At 41.7% G+C, this 27,834-nt stretch overlaps 2 protein-coding genes and 1 long non-coding RNA gene across 4 annotated transcripts in view; 2 read left to right on the top strand and 1 right to left on the bottom strand.

Annotated features, from left to right (window-relative positions):
* The window catches only part of unc5db (unc-5 netrin receptor Db), a 45,865-nt gene extending 33,290 nt beyond the window's left edge, over nt 1-12,575 (top strand). Inside the window, exons 12-17 of the mRNA XM_076271349.1 lie at nt 4,275-4,446; nt 7,791-8,018; nt 9,085-9,234; nt 11,094-11,258; nt 11,534-11,712; nt 12,392-12,575. Of these exons, the coding sequence (XP_076127464.1) occupies nt 4,275-4,446; nt 7,791-8,018; nt 9,085-9,234; nt 11,094-11,258; nt 11,534-11,712; nt 12,392-12,575 (1,078 nt within the window). The remainder of the gene's footprint in view (nt 1-4,274; nt 4,447-7,790; nt 8,019-9,084; nt 9,235-11,093; nt 11,259-11,533; nt 11,713-12,391) is intronic.
* A 1,748-nt stretch (nt 12,576-14,323) lies between these two features.
* LOC143105549 (uncharacterized) lies at nt 14,324-19,230 on the bottom strand. The gene is made up of 3 exons (XR_012983499.1): nt 18,941-19,230; nt 18,729-18,799; nt 14,324-14,771 (listed from the first exon to the last, which is right to left on the bottom strand). It is a non-coding gene; the product is annotated as an uncharacterized LOC143105549 (long non-coding RNA).
* Nucleotides 19,231-19,676: 446 nt separating this feature from the next.
* On the top strand, nt 19,677-27,573 carry hdr (hematopoietic death receptor). 2 transcript variants are annotated; one of them, XM_076270071.1, is made up of 10 exons: nt 19,677-19,869; nt 20,347-20,500; nt 20,747-20,875; nt 22,711-22,822; nt 23,156-23,241; nt 23,416-23,502; nt 24,732-24,769; nt 25,132-25,203; nt 26,021-26,066; nt 26,265-27,573. In XM_076270071.1, the coding sequence occupies exons 1-10, from the start codon at nt 19,849-19,851 to the stop codon at nt 26,555-26,557; spliced, it is 1,038 nt and encodes a 345-aa protein (XP_076126186.1). In that variant the 5' UTR covers nt 19,677-19,848; the 3' UTR covers nt 26,558-27,573. The 2 variants fall into 2 exon arrangements, with proteins under 2 accessions (XP_076126186.1, XP_076126185.1); XM_076270070.1 differs by having other exon boundaries at nt 25,132-25,395.
* The last annotated feature ends 261 nt before the right edge of the window (nt 27,574-27,834 follow it).

Here is a 27,834-nt window from a genome sequence, read left to right as displayed (position 1 = left end):
TCCCGCTGCCTGGCGGGTGGCATTACACGCTTGATCTCTCAGGTGCAAGGCAAGAGCACGAGTCCTCACGAAAGCAACCGTAAGAACCTCATTTCCAAGGTGGCTTTAATTGACTGGAATTACTTTGCATTGAGGGGGGGGGGAGCTGTCCGTTTGTTCCTTTTTCTCTCTCCCTCACTCTCTCGCTTGCTCTCCCTCTCTTTCTTTTTTTTGACCGGTCTGAGTGTCACTGTTCACTGTTTCATTTAATTGGCTTAGCTGGTCTGAAAGTTCCCCATTTCCTTTTAAACGGAGCTGAAAGGTTTTTCTCAGTTTTTCTCTCAGCCTCTCATTTCCCTGATCATTTTAGGCATGATACTGTGGCAAATGCCTCCTCCAATCCCCCATGAAACTTCTTGCCTGTAAATCTTTTGAGGACTTTTATGTTGACACAATATATTATGTATGCATGTCCAGCGATGACCCCATTGACCCCCTGATGGGCCAGACCAGCCTTCGAGGATGATGTGACTTCCTCATTCCGCATAAAATTGGCTTCTCAGATTCTCAATCTCTCATGATTAAGGAACACAGCATAAAATATTCCGGCAGACATTAAGGACCATTTCCAATTAGATACCCTGTGGCATTATGATGTGGGAAGGATGCCAACGCTGTATAAATAGCATGCAGTGGAGAATAGCACGTTTTGTTCCTTTATGGTTTATTAGCAAACCTGACTGACGTCCTCTTTTGTACAGAGAGATCAAAAGAAATGTGTAGCAAAAATGAGTCAGGATATCGTGGGGTATAAACAATTTGTGAGACGCCTCCATTTGTTTTTTTTTCTTTTTTCTTACATTTCTTTTTTGAACTGCTTCTCCACCCCTGTGCAAGTAAATATGTTTACTGCCAAGCTGTGGCCCAGGGGACTCTGGGGCTGTCATCCTGAGAACTGTCACTCACTGTCTGTTCTCTGCAGCCAGAGGGGTCTGCAGAGAATTGAATTCTTTCTTCTCGCTCAGCCAAACAAACCACATTGAAATCTCCTCTCCACACTATAATAGAAATCTATTACTTCTCAAAAACGCAAGTCGATCAATCCGTCAACCTGAAGGTGTCTGGATATTCCGGATCACCTTGGAAAAAAAAAAAAAGAATCACCATGATATTTAAAATCCATTAGCCGTGGTTTTCATTTAAGGATATAGTGTTGTGCGGGGGAGGGACTGCTTTGAATTTGTATTAGGGGTTTGGAGCATTCAGAAAATGCGCTGACCCTGAGCTACACTTCCTTCAGCTGCAAGAGGAGCCTGACTGCAGTCTAGCTTCTGCTGTGTCTTGCACGGCATTGCAGAAACTAGCCAGTTCAGTCTCTTAGGGGCTCGCTAGCCAATGTAGCATGTAGCATCAGTTACCCAGATTGTCAGGCAGAGATATCTGAACCAGAGATTAGATATACGTTCTTGTGTCAGATAACCCATGAGAATCTGCGCGCAGGTGGAGTTTGAAAAAGTCAACCCCATCCCCACCCCACACCACCCACACTTGCCCCACACCCTCTCCCAGATCCTGGGCCTGATGGCTGAGCAGGTGCCCTGACTGCTTCGTAGCCCAGGGAAAGCATCAGTGCACATCACAGGCTGACCCCTTTTTTTCCAACACAAGAAGTGCAGGGCAATACCTATGTAATATTCAGTCTTGTGAGTCAGAAAAGCTTTTCTGGAGGGGAAGTCCTGCCTCGGGCTACAATTTCAACAAAGTGCTTTTGAGTCACAGTAGAGAGGTTGCTGAAAGAAAGGGGAAAAAGGAGAAAGGATAGAGAGAGAGAGGGAGAGAGAGAAAGAGAGAAGGAGGAGATGCAGTCAAAAGGTACATTTTCTGAAAGGTTACAATCACTGGCTTTTATTTGCATCATAACCACAGGCGCTCATCACATTAATCCACGATTGCAGTTTTAAAGGTGGAAATTTGATTAAACGAAACCTTAGGTGCTGCAGGCCATATGGTTGTTGTGCATATTCAGCGTTACCTTGGGCTCTCTTTTTTTTTTTCGTCGAGACACTTGTCGAGGTGGCAGAGCAACAAACATCACCCCTGGGTCAGGCTAGCTCCTGGTGGCGTCGCCCGTGCCCCCATGCTCGCTGCGACAGACCAGCCTGGCATCATGTTGTAAAAAATAAATAAATAAAATAGCCTCCACCACCACCCCCTACAATCCCCTGTCAGAGCAGCCGTGAGGGAAAACAGGCATACAAGCAAATGGAAGTCAAGGCCAATGGAGCACGGTAATGTGTGCATTTATTAAGTTTGCTCGCCACTCACCGCGGTCCTAGCGTGCCTCGCCGGCCCGTTTCTCAGCCTCACACGGGTGAGTCATAATTCACTTTGAATAATGCACCTCGTTAAAGGGCAGAGAGCCGGCTGGATAGGACCCTTGACGATGATGAGGAGACGAGGAGGAGAGGGAGTGGGTTGGCACTCAAGGAGCCTGCCTGTATTCTGCAGTGTTGTGCTAGTTAAAGAACCTGAGCAAATTTGCTCCTCGCCTTATGTTATTGAATAAGAAACATGTCCAGGAAAGATATATAGTTATTACATCAAGCGCCTTAAGATGTTGTGGTATTTTATTTTAGCTTCTGATTCGAAGTGTCAGGGTTTGTTATTGGAACCAGCTGTTTCAGCTGTCATTCTGTTATGGGTTGTTACTTTTGCAACGTGCTGGTGGAAAGCTTCGTATTGCAAAATAGCACGGATCATTATAGGGCACATAGCATGTTTCTGATACATTTCTCCCATAGTTTAGTCCATTATAACCACTGATAGTGTAGCTGTTCTTAATGGTCACAATAACAAGACTGAAATAATCATACCTTGCGTTGTGTACACTATGTACTGCATAAAGAAGAATACCATGACTGTCATAGAGTCTAGCTCAACGGTTTGAAAGCAGGTTTTTAGTAAGCCTAGATCTTATGATGCCTGGAGGACATATATTCTGCTGAGATTTCAACAGTCCTTTTAATCACACAGGAGTTGAGTTTATAGTGGTTAAAAATGTATCAGTAAAATATGCAATAAGTGAGAGGCACCATGAAGCAGGTGCACTCGGTGTAAAGAGGTCTTTTGTCTGTGTTCCTCTCCTTGTGGAGTGGTTTGGAAATTATTTCTAAATTGCTCTCATATTTAGTGCTCTTATGTACCAGATATAAAAAAAACAATGACTTCTGCTTCTGCACCATGGTTACCTCTGTTTCCAACATTTCTCACTCTCTTGATAAATGTCTATTCCAGAACTGAGTGCTGAGAGATTGTGTTACGAATTGCACATATTCTGATCATTCTATCCCGTCTACCAGAAACCTCAGCGGTTGCATCCCTCTGGCAGTGCTATGTATTGTCAACCTTGTTTTTTTTAATGATCCCAAATCCAATTTTCCTCTAAATCTTTATCCCAACTTCATGACTCTACGGCGATTGTGGAAAGCAAACACCTGCAGGCGGCTGTTTGGCTGTTTTTGAATTTGCATGACAGCATAGCAACCCCCAACCACCACCACCACCACCCCCTTCATTAGCTTTTCCTCATTAATTGCTTTTATTTCATGCCGTACGGCCACAAGCAACGATTGAAAGAAAGATAATGGCTCTAAGATTATACATGGCGGCTGATGAATATGCAAGAGCTGCCACTAACAGCAGACACACTGTTTCCCGGCTGGAGAGAATCGGCGACTTAGCCATAGGAAATTCTCTCTGGAGGTGTGGCGAATCAGCCATTCAGTATCTTATTGCAGTATCTTCTTAGAGTGAAATTAGACATGTATTGGATTTCAAAGGCCTTTCTTGAAAAGTTTTATTTATGTTTTGAAGGTGTGGTCTGTGATGTCAATCCTACACACTTTTTATGTACTGCTCCTCACGGTCATCTGCCTGTCCTGTCACTGTTTGCACTCGGGTGGGAAACAAACATAGTGGCTCAGACCGAACTATAGACAGTCCCAGTCCATTAACATGCGGCTTCATCTGGACCACAGAGTAGAGGCATGTAATTTGTAACAACCTTCTGTGAAACCAAAACTGAATCATGGATTGCATACTTAATGGTCATACTTAACCATACATTTCACGCCACCATGAAACCTTTGTATTAATACCAAATGTGCTTCACAGCAGGTTTGTGCATCTGTGGTCTTGTTGTTGTCGTTGTTGTTGTTGTTGTTGTCATCACACTTCCCTATTCAATTAAACTCGGATTATTTCACTTCTCCTCCTCCCCCTTCCTCCTGTTTTAGTGTGAAGGCAGCAGAGGGCTATGAAATTCTCCTGGCGCCAGAGGTGACATACGGTCCCCCAGGGCTTGACCTCTCCTTCCCTGTCGCAATGACAATTGCCCACTGTGCCGAGGTTAACGCTGCAAACTGGAACATCCAGCTCAAGAGACAAGCAAAGGACAACAAGTGGGAGGTAAGGGCAAAAGAGGGCAACAGTCCCACAGCAACTGTTACTAGCAGAGGCGTATGCAGCATGCTATGCTATGCCTCTGTTGAACAGGACGGGTTTGGTCCGTTTGCTCAATGATCACTTTTTTGAAGTTGAAGCTCATTATGAATATTTGATGGACGGCATGAATACTGTAAAACTCCTACATGCGACATCTTAAGGATCAAGAGCCACGAGGCACGAGCGGGGGTGGGGGGTGGGAGTGACTGATCAGAGGAGCGTGGCGGGGGATCTTCGGCGAGGACATCAGACGCACAGAGGGGGGAAAACAGAGCCCTCCCAGAAAAAGGGGAAAAAAAGACAGACAGACAGGAAAAAAATAAAACCACCGGAGGAGAAAAACAATTACGCCATGTAATAGCGCAGGCGACACGTGGTGTTTGTCAGTTACAGGGGTTGTAACGGCGGGATGCCAGGGTCCACCAATGGCCGGCAGGGATGGGGGGGGGTTGTTAGTATCGATCTGGCTGCGGTGGATGGACGTAGTGGAATGGGTGTCGGCTTTAAGCAATCAGGGGAAGTGTCAGGGAAATGACCCCGCCACTGACCCGGCCTCGCCGGCCGCAATGAATGTGAAACGAGCAGTCAGGCCGGCTCACGTTGAGATCCTCTCCGAAGGATCCTTAGGCAGAGCAGATAGCGCTCTTTAAATAAAAGAAAATGGTGTCTCTTTTTTTTTTGGTCCTCGTAAGGGCACGTGTGTACACAGCATGAAATTGAGACCGGATGAACATGCTAATTTTTAGTGACAGAGGGTAATGTTGAGGGCAGGGTTTCTTCAAGGTAGGTTCAGTGGCTTTAGTCCAGAACTCCGCTTCTCTTAACGTTGGAGAAATTTTCCTCACAGCCCAGCAGCTATCAATAAAGCCTAGGTGGTGTAGTCGAAGGAGGAGAAAATGATCCAGCCAATCAGGAAAAGGAGGCATCTCTTCTTCCTTGTCATGTGTCTCAGAAAGGGATAAGCTGACATGCATGCTGTTTTCAAGATCTGTGGAGGTGGGGGTGGGGGTGGGGTGGGGGGGGGGTGTTGGAGTTTTGCGGTAAAGGGCACCAAAAGGAAGTGATGGATTTGTGAGGCTTTAAGTGCTTTTTAATTGTAGGTGTATGCTTATAATTGCCAACAGGTCGGGAAAGGGGAGAAAAAAAGATGTGTAATGTCTGTTCAATGAGCCCTTGTTTATGACATCAACACCGTCACTCATCAAAGTGTTTTAAATTGAGTACCTAAGCAATGCTGTCGTCATGAATGACAGTATAATTGCAGAGGGAAAAATGTAATAGCACCAGTATAGTTAAACTAAATGGGTGTCAGTGCATTGTATTTGGACCCAAAGCTATTATTAGGGGCCGTTGTAAAGAGTGCTTACTGGGAAAAAAATAATTGAGTTTGTTTCGCCACAGACCTTGTGTCTTAAACGCCATTGTTGTAAGAAATTGAGCTGTAATGGAGGCCTTAGAAAGGCAATTTTTGAAAGTGCTGTGTTTGTATGGATGTTTCAGTGCCTGACCCCTGGGCTGAAAAGAAATGAAAGACACAAATCTATCTGCTTAAAAAGCCTCTCCTTGACCTTACTATCAATAAATTCACAGCTCTTCTTCTCTCCACCCCCAGTCCACTTTCTCTACCCACACACACACACACACACACACACACACACACACACACACACACACACTCCTCTTACATACACACTTCGGCCATTTCAGCATACAAATCCTGCCATTGACAAAGAGGTCATTGGAGGAGATTTATTTCTCTTTGAAGTCTAGTGGACATGGTCAATGCAGATGGGAATAAGAGTGTCTGTTTTGCGGTAATGTGTCCGCACTTGTCTGCTGTTTGCGATTTGTAATAGACCCGCTGGTGTCCTATTCAAAAGCCAAATTACCTGATGATCAGACCGAGAGGGGAAAATAATTTTTAAAGGAAATGCAATCTGAGCAAAATGTCAATGCTCTGAAAAGAATAGGTGACAAGGATCCCATTAAGGCCCAAATAATGGTATGAAATTGCTCTTGAAAGAGTATTTTGCTGGCCACCAGGTATATGAAAAGTTCTTACTAACATCATCACTGTGGCTTATTGACTTACTGAAAGCTGACTATTCTATGCACACTTCACATGAGAATGTCTGGTAATGGATTTCCTGGGCCACAGTTATTGTGTTCTTTGTGTATCTTATCTCTCTGTGATTAGCCATAATTTGCACTCATTATTTGGAATCTGCAGATTTTGAGTTTTTGGACTGTTTGTGTGTTCTGCCACCATGAAGAAGTGGGGGCAGAATTGGATGGTCTCGACTGCCAGACTGAGTGTCCTACCCAAATCTGCCTACAGTGTGATCTACAAAGTGTCCTACAGTGGTCATGTAAAGGGGAGAGGATTTAGTCTGTCCCTCTCTCTCCAAACACATTCTTGAAGTCTGATTCCAGTCATTGGGATTCAATTGTTGTACCTGCAGCCTTTTGTTTTCCTGCTACATGCTTTCATTAGATGATAAACAGTTTACCAAGCTGAACTGTAACATTTAGTGTTTAGTCATGTTTAGTCATGCTGGGTTTAAGGGCCTATAAATGCACATAGTCAGTAAATATGTTTTTTTGATATATTAGAATCACAGGAGAAATTTGGGGGGATTTAAATTCAATTTTCAACGTATTGTGGAGTGTATTACTTCCTTAAATTATAAAACTTCATTAAATGGCTGCACAGTCCCAAGAGATGGTTTATCTCGCCAGTGCAGTTAATGGGAATAAAGATTGTCTCCTGGCACAACTTGCTCCATGCATCTTCACACTTTACATCATTTTAAAATCTTTTTATCTGGTTAAGTAGACCCAAATTGCAGGAAAATTTCCAGTAAATTACTCCTGTCTTTTCCACTAACTGTTTTTTTTTACATGCTCCTTTGCACTCTCTCTCACCCCATCTCTCTCTCTCTCTCTCTCTGGATCCTGAGGATTTATCCAATGATTTATGAGTGAATCTCATTTGCACAACTTGAATGAATAGATACATATGTATTAAAAAAGAGGCCCATTCTCCGACTCTGAACTGTAGCCCCAGGAATCATATATTGAACTCAGCCAGAGTTAAATTTTAATCAGTCACCTTGAGATCTATACTTCCCAGGCAACACAGAAATCCTGTGTATTGCTTGTGTAGGAGGCCTACTATAGATCTGGGCAACATCAGCATCAACATTAACAATGTTCAAATTCTGAACGGATCATAAATGCTGCTGCAATGTATGCTTCCATAAGCCATAGACGTAACCACTACATAATCCCCCAATGTCCAATTTCAGGAAGTGATGTCAGTGGAGGATGAGTCAACGTCCTGTTACTGTTTAATGGAGGCCAACTGCTGCCATGTGCTGTTGGACCAGCCCGGCTCATACGCCCTGGTGGGCGAAGCGCTCACCGAGGAGGCCGTGAAGAGGATGAAGCTGGCTGTCTTCGGCAGCACGGAGCCCAACTCCACGGACTACAGCCTCCGCGTGTATTGTGTGGATGACACGCCATATGCCTTTCAGGTGAGACAGGGAAGGATTGAACGGCGTTAGAACAGAAGAATAGTAACAGAAAGCATTCCATTGTCTGAAGGGCCTCCTCTAGGTAAAACACACTCACCTTAGTCATTATATTTTATGCTTGTCTTGTCAATTGAAGGGATGCATTCATTATTTATTTGTCTGGTTGACAGACTGACACTACACGTTATACAAAAAAATCACTGTAGCATCCACCCTCACTCTTGGGGGTGTCCATTTCTGTTTCACTTATTTCCTTATTTGCTTATAATCGTGATTAAAATGGGCAGGAATAGATTTTTTTATTTTATTTTATTTATTTAGGCCTATTTTTTTTTTTTAAACGGTGTCAGAAATCAAAAGGCTTCTTTTTTGCACATGGAAATGACTTCTGGTGAATGATTGTGGAAGGACTGATGCCTCGGCCAATATATCATCTCAAGCAGAGGGGCAGTGCCAGGGTCTATTGAGTTGTGAAAGTCTCAATCTATTGTCTTGTCACGCCATGTGAGTTATGCATCCCACTGAGTCTTTCATTTCACTGCATGGAGATGCAAGGTGTGTAAATAATGTGCTTTAATATTTTCTTTCCCCAGTCTCACGTCGCATCTCTCTCTCTCTCTCTCTCTCTCTCTCTCTCTCTCTCTCTCTCTCTCTCTCTCTCTCTCTCTCTCTCTCTCACTCTTGCTCACCCTTCCTCCCTTTCTATCTGTCTCTTTCTCTCCCTGTCTTGCTCTTGCTCTGATTATTCCTTTTGTTCTCTCTCTGTCTCTCTTTCTCTCTCTCTCTATCTCACACACACACACACACACACATTGTCTGTCTCTTCTTCTCTCTCAAGGGAATGCAGCATGTTTCATATTTCTTTTAAAAATGAGCCTGTACTAAATACTCTGCTTTCCTTTTTTCTCTCCCCCTCTCTCTTCCCTTCTTTCTCTCTCTCCATTACGCCTCCCACTCCCTCCTTCCTGTCTCACCTCTGCATCTCCTGTGTTATCTCTTTCCCTTTTCTCTCTCTTCATTCTGCTCCTTATCTCCCTTTCGTCTCCCTTTGTCTTTGATGACAAAGGGAGTGGTTACCACGGAGACAAGCAAAGGTGGACAGCTTCTGGAGGAGCCCAAGATTCTGCTCTTTAAAGGGAACTCGCTCAGTCTGCAGGTGTCCATCCAGGACCTCCCCCACTTTTTATGGGATATCAAACCCTTCACTACCTGTCAGGTATATTCAAGCACTCTCTGATTTTTTCTTTTTCTGTGATTCTAAAGGCTATTATATTGTATTCATCTCTCCTGTCTTATGTCATCTGCAGGAAATATATTTTATTCTCATTCACTCATTTACCTGATGTCTTTGTCCAAAGTGACCTACAAAGAGGGATAACATTCAAGATGCAGTGCAATGGGAGACTGTAGTTTAACAATAAATAATAACTCTGCATACTATACAAAATAATTGTATTCATCTCTCCTCTGTCATGTTTTCTGAGGGGAAATGTCCAGGGTTGTGTCAGGACTGTGCAACTGTGATGCAATTAGAGGCAAGCTGTAATGAAATTAGGTCGTTATGAAGCAGGTCATTATCAGCGGCCCCTAATAGAATCTTTGTCGAACACCATGGTAACCTGAGTTCAGTTTGTCCAACCTTTGTGCTGCTGAAACCCTTTGTGTAGTTCACCTAAAGGGTATCAGGTCAACTCACCTTGTTCCTTTAGCACAGCACACCAGAGAGCATAAAAATGACACGAGAGGGTATGGTCACAAGCTAGTTACACAGCAACAGAATGCTTAATTTGCTCTACATAGATGGGTTTAATTTAGTTTCTCTGGCTTTGCGAAAGGATGTGGCACCCGAGCAGCAACAATTCTTTTCCGGTCTAGTGTCCCCGTCGATTTAATCTACATGACAAATCCTGCACTGTCGGAGTGACCATCCCTTTCAGGAATATCCATACTCACGTTGTCAGTGTATGTAGGTGGCAAGCAAAGAGTTCTCGCCAGGTCTGTTCCCTCTACCTTTATTTATAAGCGGTAGTGAGAGGAGACAGCCTGTCTTAACCTCTCCATCTCACAGAGCAGGTGTGGAGTAATGGCTCCAGCCCTCTCCATACATCAAGTCAGCTTTTACCGCTAAGGAGAATCTGGCCAGCCTGCTCCATAACTCTCCCCCCATAGTTTCATTATACGCTGCATCCTGCACTGGAGAGGATCAAAGCCAAGGTGTGGGGGGGGGGGGGGGTTGAAAAAGGTGTGTGTGTGTACGGTGTATGTATGAGTGTGTATGTATGAGTGTGTGTTAGGATAGGATGATGTGTGTATGTGGGGGGGGGAGGGGGTGTTAAGAGTCCCCTAAAGACAAGTCAGGGCCCCTGTGCTTTTATTCATGGCCCTTCTCCCTGTGCCCAGTGTCGTGAATGAATCAGTTGCAGGTCATCTTAATATGCAGGGAGAGAGGAGGGGGAGCGCAGGCGAGGTCAAGGACGCTGCCCACAGATGTGCCATTTCAGGCAAATTAATTATGCATCAAAGACCACATCATTTTCACACCAGCCCATTTTCACAGAGCCCCACCACCACCCAGATAGCACTTCCAATTCTCAGGTTGTAAGTGAGTTCCATTAATAGAGTTCCACCGTGATTGAAGCAAAGGCTTTTTTTTCTTGTGCTTGTCACCAGAGAAACTCCACCAAGATACCTTTTTCAAAAAGAGGCCATATCAATGTGCTGCTATGCGATAATTCCGCCATCTTGCATATCTTGTGTACCTTTTCTACCGGTTCTCTCCCTCTCTCTTTCTCCATCTCTCCCTCTCTCTCTCTCTCTCTCTCTCTCTCTCTCTCTCTGATGAACACTTCAAAGACCCGCCGGCGCATTTAATGTTGATGTGTTATTTTGCTACGTGCTCGGTCCTTTGCAAGGGCAGAGACTGACTCATCTTTTCAGGGAGGGCAGGAGACATTTGCAGACGGGAGGGTCTTCGTCTAGGCATTCCTCCTGGCCTCCCTTCCCCCTTTAACCTCACTCTCTCTCTCCCTATCTCTCTCCATATCTCTCTCTCTCTTGCTCTCTCTCTTCCCTCAGGAATTCTCCTTCTCCCAAGTGTGGTGCAGCAACCAGCAACCCTTGCACTGTGCCTTCCTACTGGAGAGATATAGTTCGGCCAACACCCAGCTGTCCTGCAAGATCAGCGTGCGGCAGGTCAAGGGCCACGAGCAGATTCTGCAGGTCTACACTTCTGTCACAGAGGTCAGTGCAAAAAACCCACGCCGATAAATATCTGGCTGGCTCCTCCTCGTTACGCTCCCCTTAACCATCCCAAGTCATCAATATATAAGCATTATAGTGGAATTTTAATGCAATGCTGTGTGACGACCCGAGTCTGAGGGGAAAAAAAGAGGAAAGTCTTTGGGGGTTTGCAGTCAGCGGAAGTAGCTCGAGTGCTCATCCTTCAGGCATTCCAAAATGTCAGACACTGTTGTGACTCCTCGGCTCTCCGCCTGTTCTGCTTGTCTCCTTCACAGAGTGAAAAACAGACGGTTCCATATTTTATGCAGGCAGACTGCACAGTCACCTCGCACACGGGGGCCAAAGCCTTCAAAATACCACTGTCAATCCGACAGAGGATCTGCGCCACTTTTGACACTGCCAATGCTAAAGGCAAGGACTGGCAGCTCTTAGCACAGAAGCTTCACATAGAGAGGTAAGGCTCCGCAGTTCAAAAGATGAAGATAAAGCACCTCCGGCTCTATCCGAGGCTACAGAGTTAATTGAAAACCTAGCTGTGGTCATCCACGCTTATCAGTTTCTTTTTTTTTTAATACATCTCCTGTGGCTCGTGTAGCCAGGGTAGCTTGCTCTCACACTAGTAATAATTTAGATGATTGGTTCCCTATCTGCTAAAGGGAATGTTTTTTAAGGTGGTGCTGAAGCTTAATGATGTATTTACGTACAAGGGTCACACCTGCCCATACATGTATAGGATGTACATGTACTAGGAAGTGTAAAATGGTTCATAGTTCATTGTGTTAACACAGTGCCCCCTAGTGGATTTACCTGTGTGTAGAGTTTAGGTTCTGGGAAATGCAGAAAGTTGAGTCTCCTAAAAAAAGATCTAGACAATTCTGTGAAATTACTCCCTCAGATGTGACATGGTATGGCTGATCTGTGCATATGCAACCTTTCAGTTAAGCAGTGATGTCTTAGGCTTAGATCTCTGGTCTGATATTAACATGCTGAAGATATCCCAATCTAACTCCCACTCACTTTAAAAAGAAAAACGAATATTTTGCATTTCATGTTTCAAGTGCAAGCACACTCAGTTTAACTGTGAAATGGTACATTGACCCCCCCCCCCCCCCCTCCCTTGTCTGTGCCACCAGGAACTTGTCCTATTTTGCGAAGCAGAGGAGTCCCTCTGCAGTCATCCTGAGCCTGTGGGAGGCTCAGAACCAGGACAATGGCGACCTTGACTCGCTAGCCAGCGCTTTGGAGGAGATAGGCAAGATCAACTCGAAGCACCAGCTCAAGAGCCCAGAGGAGCCACGCCAAGACTATAACCAATGAGGGAACAATTTCGGTCTTATTATGGAAGAAAAAAAAACACAAACAAGACAAAATGAAACAAACTTCAAAACTTAAAAAAAATGGCCTAATATAATCAACATTCTGGCAGTCAACATGCGGTAGGAGAATGCAAACTCAATCCCTGCATCTCCAGGGTTAGTCACAGGGGAGTGCTGGTCAAAGCAAAGTCCACAGCAACGTATCAATTACCTAAAAAGCAAACTGTTCAAGTGCTTTGTACGAGCAAAATGTCATCTGTCAGATCTTGCTTGCAGATCAAAGGCACTGTATTCTGTACTATGTGTGTGTGTGTGTGTGTGTGTGTGTGTGTGTGCGTGCGTGTGTGGTGGTAATTTTTTACCATAGAATGAATAAAGGAACTTGGTACCAGTCTACTGCAGCCAAAAGAAAGTTTAACCTCTTCGTTCAAGTCCATCTTCATCATGTCATATTTTCTCGAGGTTTATGGGGTTTTACTCTTGATATGTGGTTGTTAAGCGTGATTTCTGTTACACACATGTGCGTGTATATCTACCTTTGAATTATGTCCTGCTTGTACTCCTTTTATTGAAGTTTGCCTTCTGAAAAGGACTGCATTGCACTTATGTGTTTGTTTGATTGTTTTTTTTTTTTGTTATCTGTGTTTTGTTTACCCTGAAGAACCCATGAACTCCAATAGAAGCTCCGAGTTTACTCCATAACTGCTAAACACTTTCTCACAGTACCAAACTCACAAAGTAGCATTTTTTTTCTCTGACCATGATAAGTACAGTCTCTATGTTTGTACTAATCCCTTCCCTCTCCGAGCCTTGGTCTATGGTGTTTGATCTTATTTGCATATATATTGACTCTTACATTTTCACATCTGTACCAAATAGCAGAGGAGAATTTAAAATGCTACACTAGGGACTGTGTTGATTTTTCCGCTTCCTCCATCCAGATATATACCACTGTGCTGATGAAAAAGGGAATCTGCGGATAGTGCTTTTGCGTGAAACTGTTGGCGTTTGGATGGGAATGTAGTGAGCCTTGGTTTTGCAAACAGTAGAGTCCTATTTTTTTGCTGCAAAGGAACCTCCTAAGATCAACTCACCCTTTACCTATATCAGGTCTCTAAAAATATCAGTTCCAATATCACACCACATAAGTCACACCAGCAGAAGGCCCTAGGAAGGGACACTATATATCTGGAAGCTTAGCTTTTCCCCCTCTCATTAGCATATCTTTAACTATTATTTACCAGAGAAGATTGTTTCATGTTGATTTGCTGTATGAGTTTTAATGAAGATGGATTCAGTGGTTTCAACATTTTTTTTTTTGAAGTTGGGTAGTTGTGTTTAGTTTGTTCAACATTCCTATGACCTAAACATGCATATTTTGCTCAGGTTCAGACATTATGCAAGGTTAGCAGGTCCACAAAAATATGCATAACCGCTGGACATACCACTTCACCTACAAGTGTTTGTGCCGTAATTGTCATTCTGTGGCACAGTGGATGGGCCTGCCGTTAACCTCGTAACATTACTGAAAAAACACCCAGTATTTGATGTTATTCTTACTGTAAAACACAACAACTTCATTTCATTCAAGTAGTATGTGTCGACTGCTCCCAACAGCATTTGCTCTGTCAGTGTATACACTGTTGAGACATTGCAACAACATTATGAAGGATTGAGGGCTGCTATGACAAAACTAAAGATTAGGGGCTTGCTGTTGTGGTGTCTTTCCCTCCTAGCTTGCTTTTAAAAAGCCATGCTACTCTGTCCTGTGCCATGCAGAGCTTAGGTTGTCTTACCATATGCTTTGGCAGATGAGTTGATCTATGCCATGCCATGAATCGCAGCCCTGCTTCAGAACCTGATCAAAGCGCCAGCCAATCCCCGCCCTCGACCATGTGGGGTTCCAACACGGAGTTCCTGACTAGTAGGTGAAACATGTCATTAAACAGGCTGCGGGAGGAATTGAGTACAGCGGATATGTTATTCAGAAAGCCTTGGCAAAATCAGCGCTCAACAAACAGGTTTTCCGATGTTAGTGGGAGGAGGAAAGCAACAAAGGAGGTATTACCACAGATGTCTTGGCATAGTGGAAAGCCAGCTGTATACAGGTGTTCATTGGCTGTGTATGGTTCTGACGAAAGGATTGAGAGGGTCTGTCATTTAGGATAGTGTCCCAATTGGTGGAAATGTGGGACAACTGTGAGGAAAGAGATATTCAAAATGGTTCCTTTAGATACTGGCAGGTTGAGTCTGAGACATGTCACCAGAGTAATCAGTTTTCTCCTGTGCCATCACCGTAATGGAGAGATACTGTACAACTCCCCCTGAGCTAAGATGATCTTAGCATGGCTCGGCACAGTTTTAAAGGGTGTGCAAAAATGGTTGCAGTTGCTGAACGGTGACTGATATTCTGCCAAGAAATCATTTTATGTCCCACCAACAAGTCTTTCTCCACTCTGCCAATAAGTCTTGCAAATATTCTAACATTCATTTATTCAAATATTGGAGGTCTGAAAAATGTTGTCTACTGCATTAAAAAAAAAAAACCTAAACTATATAAACACTACAGTATGGTGAGGTATGTTTTGCTTTGAGGCTAATTTTGTGTTTTTTATTTTTTTTATTTAATAGTTTTTTTTCTTTCTTTTTTTCGTAAATGCAAGCTTTGTAACGGCATTTTAAAGGGTTATATATTACACATGTAGTACCACAAGCTTCTATCTTGCAATTCTACTTTAAAAAAGAATACAGTATTGTTTTTATGAGCTGTTTTGTGTGATTCAAAGTTTCATTAATCCTCATGATTTTGCCATCTGTTGTTGTATGTGTGACTCTTACTGTATGTGTGTTGTTTAAACAAATACGATTCTCTCTTCTGTGCAGTATTGTCAGAGAAACTGAGAGAAAAGTGAAACAAGTACTTTCCTTTCATTGTTTTTTCATACAAAAATGTGCTACAGTAGGCCCACATAAAACATGGTGTGGTCCTGCTGTCTCTTTGTATAGTCTGTCAGCCCACGAATTTCATTTCTCTAGAACCTTTGCTTGTCAAGCCATCATCATATCTTCACAAAAGGAAGCAGCAGGCATACTCTAGTTTTTCAGGGTCATATACCTATTTCGTTATGCACTTTTAGACACTAAAATCGTTATGATCATCTAAGAGATAGTCAAGTGATTCGGCACCTGTCTGCCATATATGAGTCTCAGTTGCACTCCATCAGAATTTCCGTATTGATCAATTTCCCATTTTTCTCTCTTGCTGGATTTGGAATTGATTAAAAAGAGTAACACATTTGGGACCCCTTTCCGACTCATCAGTGTTCCAGTTTCCTATCTTACCTAATTCAGAAACTATTTTTGTACTTCCTTATTTCTCGGCCATTTTCATTGATCTGGTCCATTTGGATGTTCTAGGTCAAATCTGTTCACTGACGTCTCAGTTGGCTTAAGTATTCCGGCCCACCTACATCTAGTCCAAATGCTCTCTCTCTCACACACACATAAACATGCATTCAGTTGCTCTGCTCTCCCCTCAACCCACACATAGCATCTGCTTCACCAAGCTCAGCTCAGTGTATGTGCAGTATTATGTTTTCAAGTTTGTTTGTCCGAGATTGAATATAAATCTCAGTGTATATGTGTGATTCACTTCAAAGAGAGCTTGTCTTTTTTATTTTTATTTGCAGATACATTTGGACACTTATATGGAAATGTCTGGTTGGTTGTTGCCATCACACTCATTTAGGATGCAGTTATCTCTCTCTTTCTCTCTCTCTCTCTCTCTCTCTCACTATCTGCCCATATCACGCATGGCCTTCCGCATCATCACTATTCTTGTGCCTTGTTTATCTACTGTAAATGGTGAATGTTGTAAAGTATAGGCAGGGCTGAAAAACAAAACCATAGTACATTACATCAAATGGTATATATGAGTACACTAAAGGGTAGGCAGCAAGAGCTTTTTTTCTAGTGTGAAACATCCATGTTTGGTATTGCCGGGGCAGCTTGTGGTATAATGTATCTATAATTATGAACATTTTGGATGTTTTCTGTACAGTAGAATTTGCAGATGTATATGCAGCCTTTTGGAAATAAATGTACAGTTGAAATTAAGCTTGCTTGTCATGTAAGTAGATACTTTAACTTTCTCCACCAAGTGAGGTGTTCATGGAAAGGGCATAGCTGAAAAGCTGCATGTGACCTTTCTTTGTTTATTAAGACTGCTTTTTCTCTATCTGCTTCTCAGAGAAGATGGGTACAATTGATAATGTACTCTTGAGATTTGCTTTGACGTAAACTGGTTTGTCTGTAGATTAAAACAGTGGTTTGATCATAGAACTATCTGCAGGCTGCACTGTGGGATTTCATTAATTAGCATTATGTTACAATGCCATCTAGTGGCTTCATCCCCCTGCACTTCTCCTTGTGTGTCCCCCACTGCATTGTTGCTCCAGACCGCCAGCTCTCGCTGTACTTTCTAGTATCACTAGGTGACCACTAGGTGACACATACCCTTACAGTTCCATAGCCCCCCCCCCCTTTAAGGTCCCATATGCAAATGCTGGTCACACATCAAATAAAATAGCAGAATGTAGGAGTGTTTTCAGGAAGATAATATACTTATTTATATCAGTATATGAAATATATCTACAACTACTTGATTTGAACAGTGAAACAGTGCTGACATCAAGAAAAAGTAATTCTGTGTGATCCATTGAGATTAGTCTTTGAGATTAGTCTTCTGTGTGATCCAGTGAGATTGTAACTCTGAGCTCACACTGTTTAGAAATACAAGCTAAGAATTACGCCCATATATCTGCGCTCTCTCTGTCTGAGCCATCCGAATATACTTTTCTATTACAACTGCAGCTTTTTGAATATTGAATTTAAAACGCCTAGTCTCACAGATAAGCCTTTAAATAGTCTAGCTGCTACATCCAGCATCGCAAAGACCTTCTTCCTTATCACAGGCTCTTCCTTAACACAGCACGGGGTATCTTGTAAATCCGGGGACAGTAAAAAAAAAGTAGTGCTGGTGACAGCCTCGTGCTTTAACAGGCCTCTTTTCTGCTCCCTTTGTACGCACACGTAAATTAAGTCCTATCATGGGAGGACTGGTGGACAGTGCTGACACTCACCATAATGACCATAGTGATTCTATGGCCCCCTAGTGTCTGCTTAACTGTTGAGCTGCATTGGACTAAGGGCTTGATAAGGTACTTATCACACCAGGGCAATTTCCTCATGGATTTCATATGTGCCAAGACTTCTACAGAGAACTCCATTCCTTGGGTCAATATAACAGTTTAAAGGCCACCGGGAAAACAGAGAGGCTACTGTACGGGAGAAAATAACCTTGGTGAGTGAAGACAATAAATGCCTTCACACTGACAAAGCCTTTGCTATGAACCTCCACCATTTTGACATGTTTAAAGTGACTATGGTTTATCTATCTCACAGAGGAGCATACGTATTGTGTGTGTGTGTGTGTGTGTGTTTTGAAATTGCTATTCAAAAAACAGTGTGACAGAATGAAGACAAAACTCTGTCCCAAGACACCTTTATTGACTGGGAAATGTTAATATCATTACCGTTGCAGACACAACAAAACCAAGGAGATAAATCCACTGGTTGAGGAAGGGAGGAGACTGTTGGGCGGTTCTAATCTTCAAAATTGTTCAGAGACAGTTTAACATGCATTGGATTTGTCAGAGGCAGACAACTTGACTTGACTTCATTTTGTCTCTTATCTCTAAATGAGCAGTTGTAGGGAAAAGCCCCCCTCGCCATGTGTCTTATCATGTCAAAAAGGGTCACAGTAACTCAAAAAAAGAAAAAATGCATAAACATGTCAAAACTCTTTAATTTACTTATTTATTAAGTTTAAGCTAGGGATAATATTTTTTACAATTTAAATGAGTCACAACTTAATCTGCTGTCTCACAGTAGTACTACAGTGGTAGTGTCTGATTATGCTTTTTGATGTAAATCAACAGAGAAACTAGTAGGCTATGAAAAAGCAGCAACTCTTAAAATCGAACATAATCAATAGTCCAGGAGAATATGCACGATATATATAAATATAATGTAAGAAGTAGGTCCACTGTAACATTCCAGTTACTAAGTGTCAACAAGTTCTTCATTAACTTACAGTGCACTGAGTCAGAGTTGGGTGGTGTACGCCTGTCTCATTCGCCTGTTGTTCGGTCTTTCAGAAGAATTCTACAAACCGCAGACAAATATGTCAAGCTTTATTCTACGTCATAGCCTATGTACACATTTATGTCTGATGAATGAATCTACGGTATCTAAGTGAATAACCACAGAAATGCTTGGAAACTGTTGGAGTGAGTTAGAGCTTACCCTCATCAAAGTGGTCAGAGCAAACAACGATGAAGTGACACTTTTTCTGACATTCTTTCACACTGGTATGAAATTCCCCTTTGACTTGGTGAATGTTTCCCCAATGGATCCTATAGTAAGCTGTTTCCTTTTCTGCCATTATGCTGATGGGACTTGCCAGCAGAATATCACAGCAGTCCAGGCAGCTACTCTGAAGATAGTGTCAACCAAACGTCGGTCTGTGTAGGCCTCGGCATACAGGGTTGAGGGTGATAGCTGAAGACCAACACAAGCCAAGTTAGAAAGAAAGAAAGAAACGGCTTGAGGTGTTTTCCAGTTTAGCTAAAATAAATAAATAAGGTTATGTCAATAAGATATGTATTGCATTTTGTACTTCATTAATAGAAAATTATAAAAATCCAGAGTGCATGTAATAGCCTACATATCCAGAAGAGAGATTATTGTGAAACCCAGACTTTTAGGCTAGGCTACTTAATGTTAACTCTCACCACTCTGTCCTCATCAGTTATTGAATTATTCAATTGGGTTGAATAACACCTGACCTGACATAGCCTATTCATTTCCATTATGCTTCCCAGTTCCCACTAAACGCTAATGTGTGATAAGAATGTGCTTCTGTGTGCGAATGTCTTCTCCTGTTTCTTCCTTGGCCTACTTTTTTTTCTTTCTTTTCTCCAACTGGCCTCACCTACTGTGACGCACTGATAAGTTTGCGGGGCGGATGCATTGACTCGTCCCAGACCTTCTCCGGAAGTTTATGAATGTCAGGCTATGCGCCAGTGGCTGGACCGACTGGAACGCGCTGTCCACTCGTCTGAAATCGTCGAAAATATAGGCTAAAGTTTTGTCAAGAAAAGTTATTCTTCCTTTTCTACAATGTCAGTAAGAGGACGACATCGACGTTAAGTATGAAGCGAGTAAGCGGTCAGGTAGGTTATAGCCTACAAGCCAAACAAGCCAAACAAGAGCTTTCAAGGCTCTAATAGCCTACTTCACGAGACTATAGGCTGTAGCTGTAGCCTACTACGACATGATAAGCGTAATGGGCCTATGGAAAACTACATCGACTATAAGATAAGCTTTTGTCGGCAGTGTGATAAGTTAAAGTAGACATAGGGTCATATCATTAATGTAGGCTACAGCAACAGCAAGTTATGTGTCTTTTCTGTTAACAATAACAGGTTTCATCGGACACGCATGTAGCGGAATTGATTTTAAGTTTGAGTAGTGAGTGCTGCCGAACTACCATAACAAACTTGTGTGCATTGCATGCAAAGAACTCGAATGTATTCTGTTCTTTATTATGGATCCTATGTATCTATTAATATTTCGATTTAGATCGATTTCCGTTTAACACTTTTTTCCAAATAGGCTACAAATGTAGATTGTGTTGTGGTCTGTTTCAGATTGTAATTTTGTTATGGCTCATTCACCTGGCCGCTGCTAGGACACTTTGGGAACTAGAAGAAAATGTTAGAAAGAATCGGACTTTACGAGACATTTCTTGCAAAGCAGGGACATATCCACACGAAGGCATCTGCTGTTTAAAATGCCCAGCAGGTAAGTAGGCTATAAGGATAACTTAAGGGTCACACTTCATTTGTATGGTCCCAGGTCTTGGCTAAAGTTAGGGTTCGAGATTTGGCTTTGGTCAAGGTGATGTTCAGTGAACAATTACAGAAAAAAAATAGAAATAAACTCGAAGTCAACTATCCAAATAAAAAATGCTTGCTTTTTCAACAATTCTTTTTTGGTTTATTGATCCTCTAAAGTGCAACATCTCATATGTTCCATTTGTCTCATCAGGCACTTATGTTAAGGAGCATTGCACTGAAACATTAAAGGAGGGAAGCTGTGAAGCATGTGATTATGACACATACACTGAACATGAGAATGGACTAAGTCAATGTTTATCATGCACAAAGTGTCCTCCAGGTAAGAATCATTAATCAACATTAGACTTGTAGGCCCTAGTCCATACACTGAATTACAAATGACTAGTGACCTACAGTACTGCCTACTCTATATCATTAAATTGCAACCTCATTGTAAGAGTTAATAATAGTTATTTTTCAATAATACGTTGTTTACTGTAGGGGGTTAGAAAAAAAATGTTTTCTTATGGTAATGGTATTTAGCATCAATTGTTTTGATTCTGACCTCCCAAGTTGTATAGATTGCTTTGTTTGGATAGTTAACCAGTTCAATGGCAACATGCTTCCGAATCATCATTTCCTCCATCTTGAGTATGTTGCCTTGAAGATGCATGTTGAATTGGTCAGGTTAAGGGTTGTGTTTTGCCATTTAAAATAATTTGTTGTTGAAATGTAGAGGAAGCTTTTGACATTTAGCAAATGCCCTTCATTATGATACTGTATAGATAGCGAGAAAGAGAAAGTAGGACCAGTTGGTGAAAAGACAAACTGGCACATTTGAGAATAATAATACAACAAATTTTTCGTAGAGAAACATGTCAGTGTTCCTGTGGAACTGTCCTGTGAGGCTGTGGCTAAATGACTGCCCAAACAAACAAGCATCAGAGTTTACTACAGTTTATAAACAACCTAGGGAATAGTCTATTTAAGTACATAGGGAGTGCACAATCTAAGAGGAAGTGGAGCAGAGACAGAGGCATGTTTAAACTATTGTGACACTGCACTTAGGTTTATAAAGCTGGTTCAAATTCACTGTCTTGGCAAATACTCTCCTCAGCATCAGAATGACTGGGTCTGTGGCAGAAGGGGGAATGCATACCGCCAGTGTGACTCAGGCATCAGTGTCGCTGTACGATTGTTCTTTCAGCAGGTGCGAATAGGCTGCCACTGAAATGGGCATCAGACTGACTGGTTTTCCCTATCCCTGAGATAAACGGACAGTTTAATAGGCTTCAGTGTGCAGATGTTCCCCTTTGCTGGTGAAATCAGTGTTGAGCTGGTAGATAGGTGTTAAAAAAAAGTGTTAATCAGAGACAGTGAATGAACCCTTGAATGTTACACGATTTTGATGGATAGAGAATTGCTTTGACCAATGATGTCCTGAGTCCTAGCGACCTGCCATTAAGAAAAATAGTTTTGGGCATTATACTGTATCTGAGGAATATAGACCCAATTCCAAAAACAAGACACTACCGAAGGCCATAGAGTGTGTGTATATATATATATATATATATATATATATATTCTTTATTGGGCAGTGTGAATGTTAAATGTTTGGCTGTATACGTGTGTCAGCTTGGCGATCCCAGAAAGAGCCCATCTTACCTGGCAGCCTGCTTTGCTTCCTCTGCCAAGTGGCTTTGTTCCAGGTTGGCTTGCTTTGGCCGACCCTGGCATTGGCTCAGCACTGTGTTAAATTTTTTGTTTGTTTTGCTTGTTGGTGGTCAATAACCAATACAAACATTGCAGTCCAAACCAATCCTAATATGCCACAGTTTGGCTGCTCTCGCCTGTCGCAAAGATGAATTGAATTAATCTCAACAACACCAGCCAAGTATTAGTACATAAGAAGCACAGGGAAAGGGGCTAAATTGTTGTGAAGAAACCAACAGGTTGCATCACCTTGGGCCTGCGTGCCTGTTTGTCCCTCTCTGCTTCTGTTAACTCTGCTACACCACATTGTGCCATAATATCTTTTGTGATCTTCTAACCATCTGAATATAGGCTCATGAAATATACAGCACAAAATGCACTGAGCTGGTGATCAACTGATTGTCAGAGCAAAGTCTTGTGTTTCGTATTAACTCGAAGTGTGTGTGTGTGTCCTCTTTGCAGATCAGAAGCCCACAAAAGTCTGCACGCGCATCAGCGACACAGAGTGCCAGTGCAAAGAAGGCTCCTTCTGTCTTCCTCACCATGCATGTGAAGTGTGCAAGAAATGTTCCAAGTATGCTGCTGTTTCCCTCTTTTTTTGCAGTAGTGACTTGTATTATTAATCAGAGAAAAGCAGAATTTCTTAAGAGGAGTGTACCAAGAGGAAATCAAAAGGAATTCATTCTTGCATGCTGCACTATGCTATGATACAGATCAAATAGAATTTGAACTCCGTGTGTTGATTGGATATGGCCATTTCATATAGCATGCTGCCAGATGTGCAGTAAAATGGTTGGGCTACAGTGAAGCATGAGGCAAGGCAACGGGCTTAGAGCAGTTTTGCTTTCGGTGTCTCTGTATTTACTTAACTGTGCGGACATTGTTTTATTTATTTATTTGTTACCAGATGTAAAGAGGGTGAGTTTGAAAAGAAGCAATGTACCCCCTCCTCCAACACCATCTGTGAGAAGAGAGAAGCTGTGAACACCACAGGTGCTGTTCCTTAGCGTCATACAGATGGAAAGATGATGTTATCATTGATTGTTTTGTGATGTTGTGATGTCCAGGACCGCTCACCTTTCTGAGTGCACTGTTTCAGGAGTACATCTGTGAGATTTAAACAAACATGGCACATTCAGTTTTAATGAATTTTTCTTTCCTCTGTAGCGATTGTAGTTGTTGTAGTCATCTTGCTACTATTTTTGCTTGGAGGAGCCATTGCCTTTTGGAAGACTTTGCCACATAAATTGAGAGGTAAGGACATACAAATCTTCATACTAAATCTCAATGAAGTTATTTATCTTATTTGCAGTTATCTGCTTACTCAAGGTAAGCACAGTTACTGTCAGACTTGTAGATGGAGGGGAATGATTACATGCTGCCTTTCAAAAATAGCTATTTCTGACACAAAGAAGACTTTCAGAAATAGTATAAAAACATAAAACTATTTAACACATTTGTGCATGTTGGTTAATATTTTTAGGGAACAGTTTTACCTCCAAGAAGATTTTAAAACAACACAATGCAATTATTTTACCTCGGTTTTGGACTAACTGGGTACTAATGCTGAAAGTGTTGAATATTGATGCAAAGTAGCATATTCTTCCATGGTGTTTCTTTAAGGATCATTATTGCCATAAACTTAGAATGTAAACTTTCATAAGTGATCCACTCCCAACACAAAGAACTTTTGTGTATTCTGGACTGCTCAGTGGCTCTCAAACATGGATTTAGCAACTGGGATGGATTTTTTGGGTATCACAGAGACTATTTCAGGTAAAGTAGCACATAATTCAAGTGGATAGGGATTAAAGTTTTAAGCAACAGCTACTCTATCACCCAACGACCTTGAGGCCTTCTGATAAACTCTTGGCTCACTGTACAGATTGAACAAGAAGAAACTAACAAGAACTCTATAGAACTTAAACATCTGCCCCTACTAGCTAAAACTGACGTGGTCCGCCCAGATACCTCCTGTGGAATGACAACAACAACAAGGACATTACTGGAACGACACAAAGTCGATCATCTGCTCCAAGTTCCCCGGGATCTCCACAATCAAATTAAAGTCGGGCGCACACTGTAATGGATAACAGTTGGAGTGCAGCAGCTACCTTTATCACCTACCAAGGCCAAGGACGGGCTATCTTACATGGAGTGCTAAGCTAGTCCACTTGTCTGGCCCAGTCAGGGGGAGCCATGAGGGAGACACACCAACCTCCACCCCAAATGTCTTTGACTCCCTGTCTCCATCCCTATCCAATCATCTGAATTTTTATACAAATTAAGGAAATCTATGTTTTTCCAGCCTGAGATCAAATCCCAAGGATCCAAATATTATGGCAAAGACTTCTGTTTGTTATATATTTTTTAGGATTTTTTACAATTGAATTGACTAGCTTACAGTCACCAATCACCCACTGCTTCTCTTGAAGAATACAGTTTGTTCATGACTATATTGCTATGTGTTTTCTTTCTTACAGATGCTCTGAGAAGGAAAAATACCCACCAGAGAAATTTGGTAAATATGTGTCTAATACAGTAAATTAATTAATATCATAACCACAACATGCAATTATCACATCCTTGAAACTTTAGTGTTTTCAGAACTCCCACTGAATTCCCAGCATGGCTTTTGCAAATGTGATCTGAATGTTATTTGCATTCAATGTTGCTGCCATGCTTAATTGGAATTCCTGTACAATGTTTGCTATATTCTCAAAATGCAATTAATGGTGACAGCTTCCTATCAATCACTCCAACCCACTTATGACCTAACTTTAATAGAACGGTACAGGATATCCTTAATTATTTTTCTATCAGTAAATCATTGTCTGACACTGTGCTCTTAACATTATTAATGCTTCTTTAATGTCCCATAAGGAGACGAATGTTCAGGTGGTTGAGAACAGGCCTGTGACGAAGGAGCCGATACACCGTGCCCTGAAGCAGTTGGTGGGTTCCGCGGCCACAGAAGACGAGGACACAGGCCTGGGAGAGAGCCTCCCTAACACGGCCAGCTCCTCGCAAGCCAGTTTGTCTGCGCTCCCTCCGCCTCCCTCCCACACACCCATCTCCTGCAGCAGCAGCAGCAGTGGCAACAGCAGCTCCGCGCCTCCCAACCCGCTGACACAGCCTCTCCTTCGGGTGAGCGTGTTATCGCTGAGCACGCTTTCGCTTTCTGTCTGTCTGTCCATGTCGTCCAAACAGGGCAGGCAGTCTTGTCCACAAAGGCCCGGGGTGACTAGCAGAGGTCTCCAGTGCAGCCAAGCTCAGGTTTATACATTACACAGCTGTCTGGAGATCGAGTTCAGTTGATAAAAATGGCTAGAATGGCTGCTGCATCAGTTAGAATGAAGAAGTGCTGCCACTCTGTGCCTTTGCTTACAAGATTGCCCAGCTCTGATTTAATCTCGCTGCCCTTTTCCAAGGATTTGTGCCAGGGACAGAGACTGCATAACTGTGATCTTCCAGCAGCTCCAATACTTTATATCCTTAACATTTGATGAGTATTGTGTGGTACATATTTTTTCTTGTTTTTGTAACAGAGCTATGTTTGTAAGAGAATTCAATTCCAAACAACAATTGGGATTGAGATGTTTCTGACATTTGGAATCATTAAAATTAATATATTTTACTAATTTAGTATGAGGTTAATTTTATACAGATGCTGCATCAATTTGCTGTTATTTGCTGCAATTTGCTAACTAACTGGTACTGTATCCCACACATAGATATTTCAGTTATACCAACATTATGTTTTCTGTTTTAGGTGACAGAACATACTCCAAGTATTCCAAGACTCATTCCTCTAAATGGTAAGAAAACATGGACGTACACATTTAATGACGTTTTACCATATTTGGTTCCTTTATAAATACAAATAATGTATACTGCAGAATCGTATATAAATGAAACTCCGATGTTTCACTCATTTTCATGTTTCACCATGTTTTAACACTTGAGTCATCTGGAGTGACTTTTAAGGTATTTAAGGTTGTTATTTATTTATTCAGGAGACGAATCGCTGAGGAAATCGTTCGACCTCTTTGAAGAGGTGGATGTGCTGTTCCATAAGAGATTCTTCCGACATTTAGGACTCACTGATAATGACATCAGAGGCGTGGAGAATAATTGCTCAGACGACAAAATGTATGCACTCCTCCGAATATGGATGGAAAGAGAAGGAATGAAAGCCAGTATTAATAACCTCATAGACGCATTACTATTCCTAGACCAGAGGTTCTCCGCTGAAAACATCATTGAGAAAGCAGTAGAGAGTAGTCTTTATAAGTATGAGGGGGCTTAACGTATGATTAAAGCCATGCTAACAGAGTTGATATGGCCTTTGTATATTTGTTTGGAAATTAACTTGAATGTTTTTTTTTAAGTCAGTTGCACTGGCATTTATGGTTAATTGTACATGTGTATGTTTTGTTTAGGTACAGTATGTTAACCACAAAATGGAGCATAAAATCAGGCTGTGAATTAATTTAATGTAAAAATGTCATATTGTATACCCATACATAAAGTTCTGTGCAATTTGTCTTATTTATTTTGAAAAAGTATGAAGAAATAGTGCCAGAGTATGAAGTAAATTATTTAATTGGAGAAATCATCAATATTTAACATTTCGATTTAATTTCAGTTTCAAGTGGCACTGTTCTGTTATATTCTTTCAGCAAAAAGTTTGCTACAAGTTGTCTCCCGCTCCTAGGCTTGAGAGTTAGTCATATGCAGTAATCGTATATGTAAATGTATTTTAAGAATTCATGTCTCCTTTTGTAAAGTTTGAATAACATTTTTTATCAAGAGACATCTTTTTGGTGTTGTACTCATCCAGTATTGCATTCAATGCAGTACATTTACATAGTTTCTATTTGTCCACAGAAAATTCTGAATTTGTTGTAGTGAAGCAAGGTAATCATTAATTTAATTGAACAGGCAGATCTCTTAATTACAAACATTTAGACTGGTGAGATCTTTGAATGTCAACCATGTGTGGTATATATCACTGAAGAATAAACTATATGTTGCTTTGAATATTTTTTATGTTAGGTTTTTTACTTGTCATTTGGTAGCCCTGAAGTTGTATTTGACTGTATATCTTTGACTGTGTCATATTTCCTGCCGCTGTAATTTCTGTTGTAAGAAAAGAGCAAAACAAACAAACCTAGTTTTTTTTCTGTTATCTAGTGTGTCGTTATCTCAGGGTTTACTGTTGTTTTGTATCTTCTCCTTAGAGGTTGTCACAATGAAATGAAAAGTTATACATTCCCATGTGATGGGGCTTTCCTGTAAATATAATAAAGAAGAATTCTGTAATTTGGGATCATGTGAATTATTTTATTTTTGTGTTTTACTGTGTAAATGCACTTGGATTACATGTCATGATAATTTTGCACTGTAAATTGACATGAATGTAGGGTTTGGCTCTTGGCCCTTGGCCTGACGTTTTACAAGTAGTCTGCAGGTGTCATCATTTCACTTCAGGAAAGCCTTCTCTGGTGGGATTTCACAGGTCTGTGTGATGTTTCAAAAGCATTTCACATTGCTTTACCATCTCCACAGTAAATTAAGTCACAC

This window comes from Alosa pseudoharengus, unplaced genomic scaffold (genome assembly GCF_046254945.1).
Source record: "Alosa pseudoharengus isolate Yale_2024_CS ecotype anadromous, Long Island Sound unplaced genomic scaffold, YU_APseudo_1.1 YU_APseudo_1.1_scf_6, whole genome shotgun sequence".
Classification (NCBI taxonomy): domain Eukaryota; kingdom Metazoa; phylum Chordata; class Actinopteri; order Clupeiformes; family Clupeidae; genus Alosa; species Alosa pseudoharengus.
Note: the sequence above shows the minus strand (reverse complement) of the source record. Positions and strands in the feature narration are given on the sequence as shown.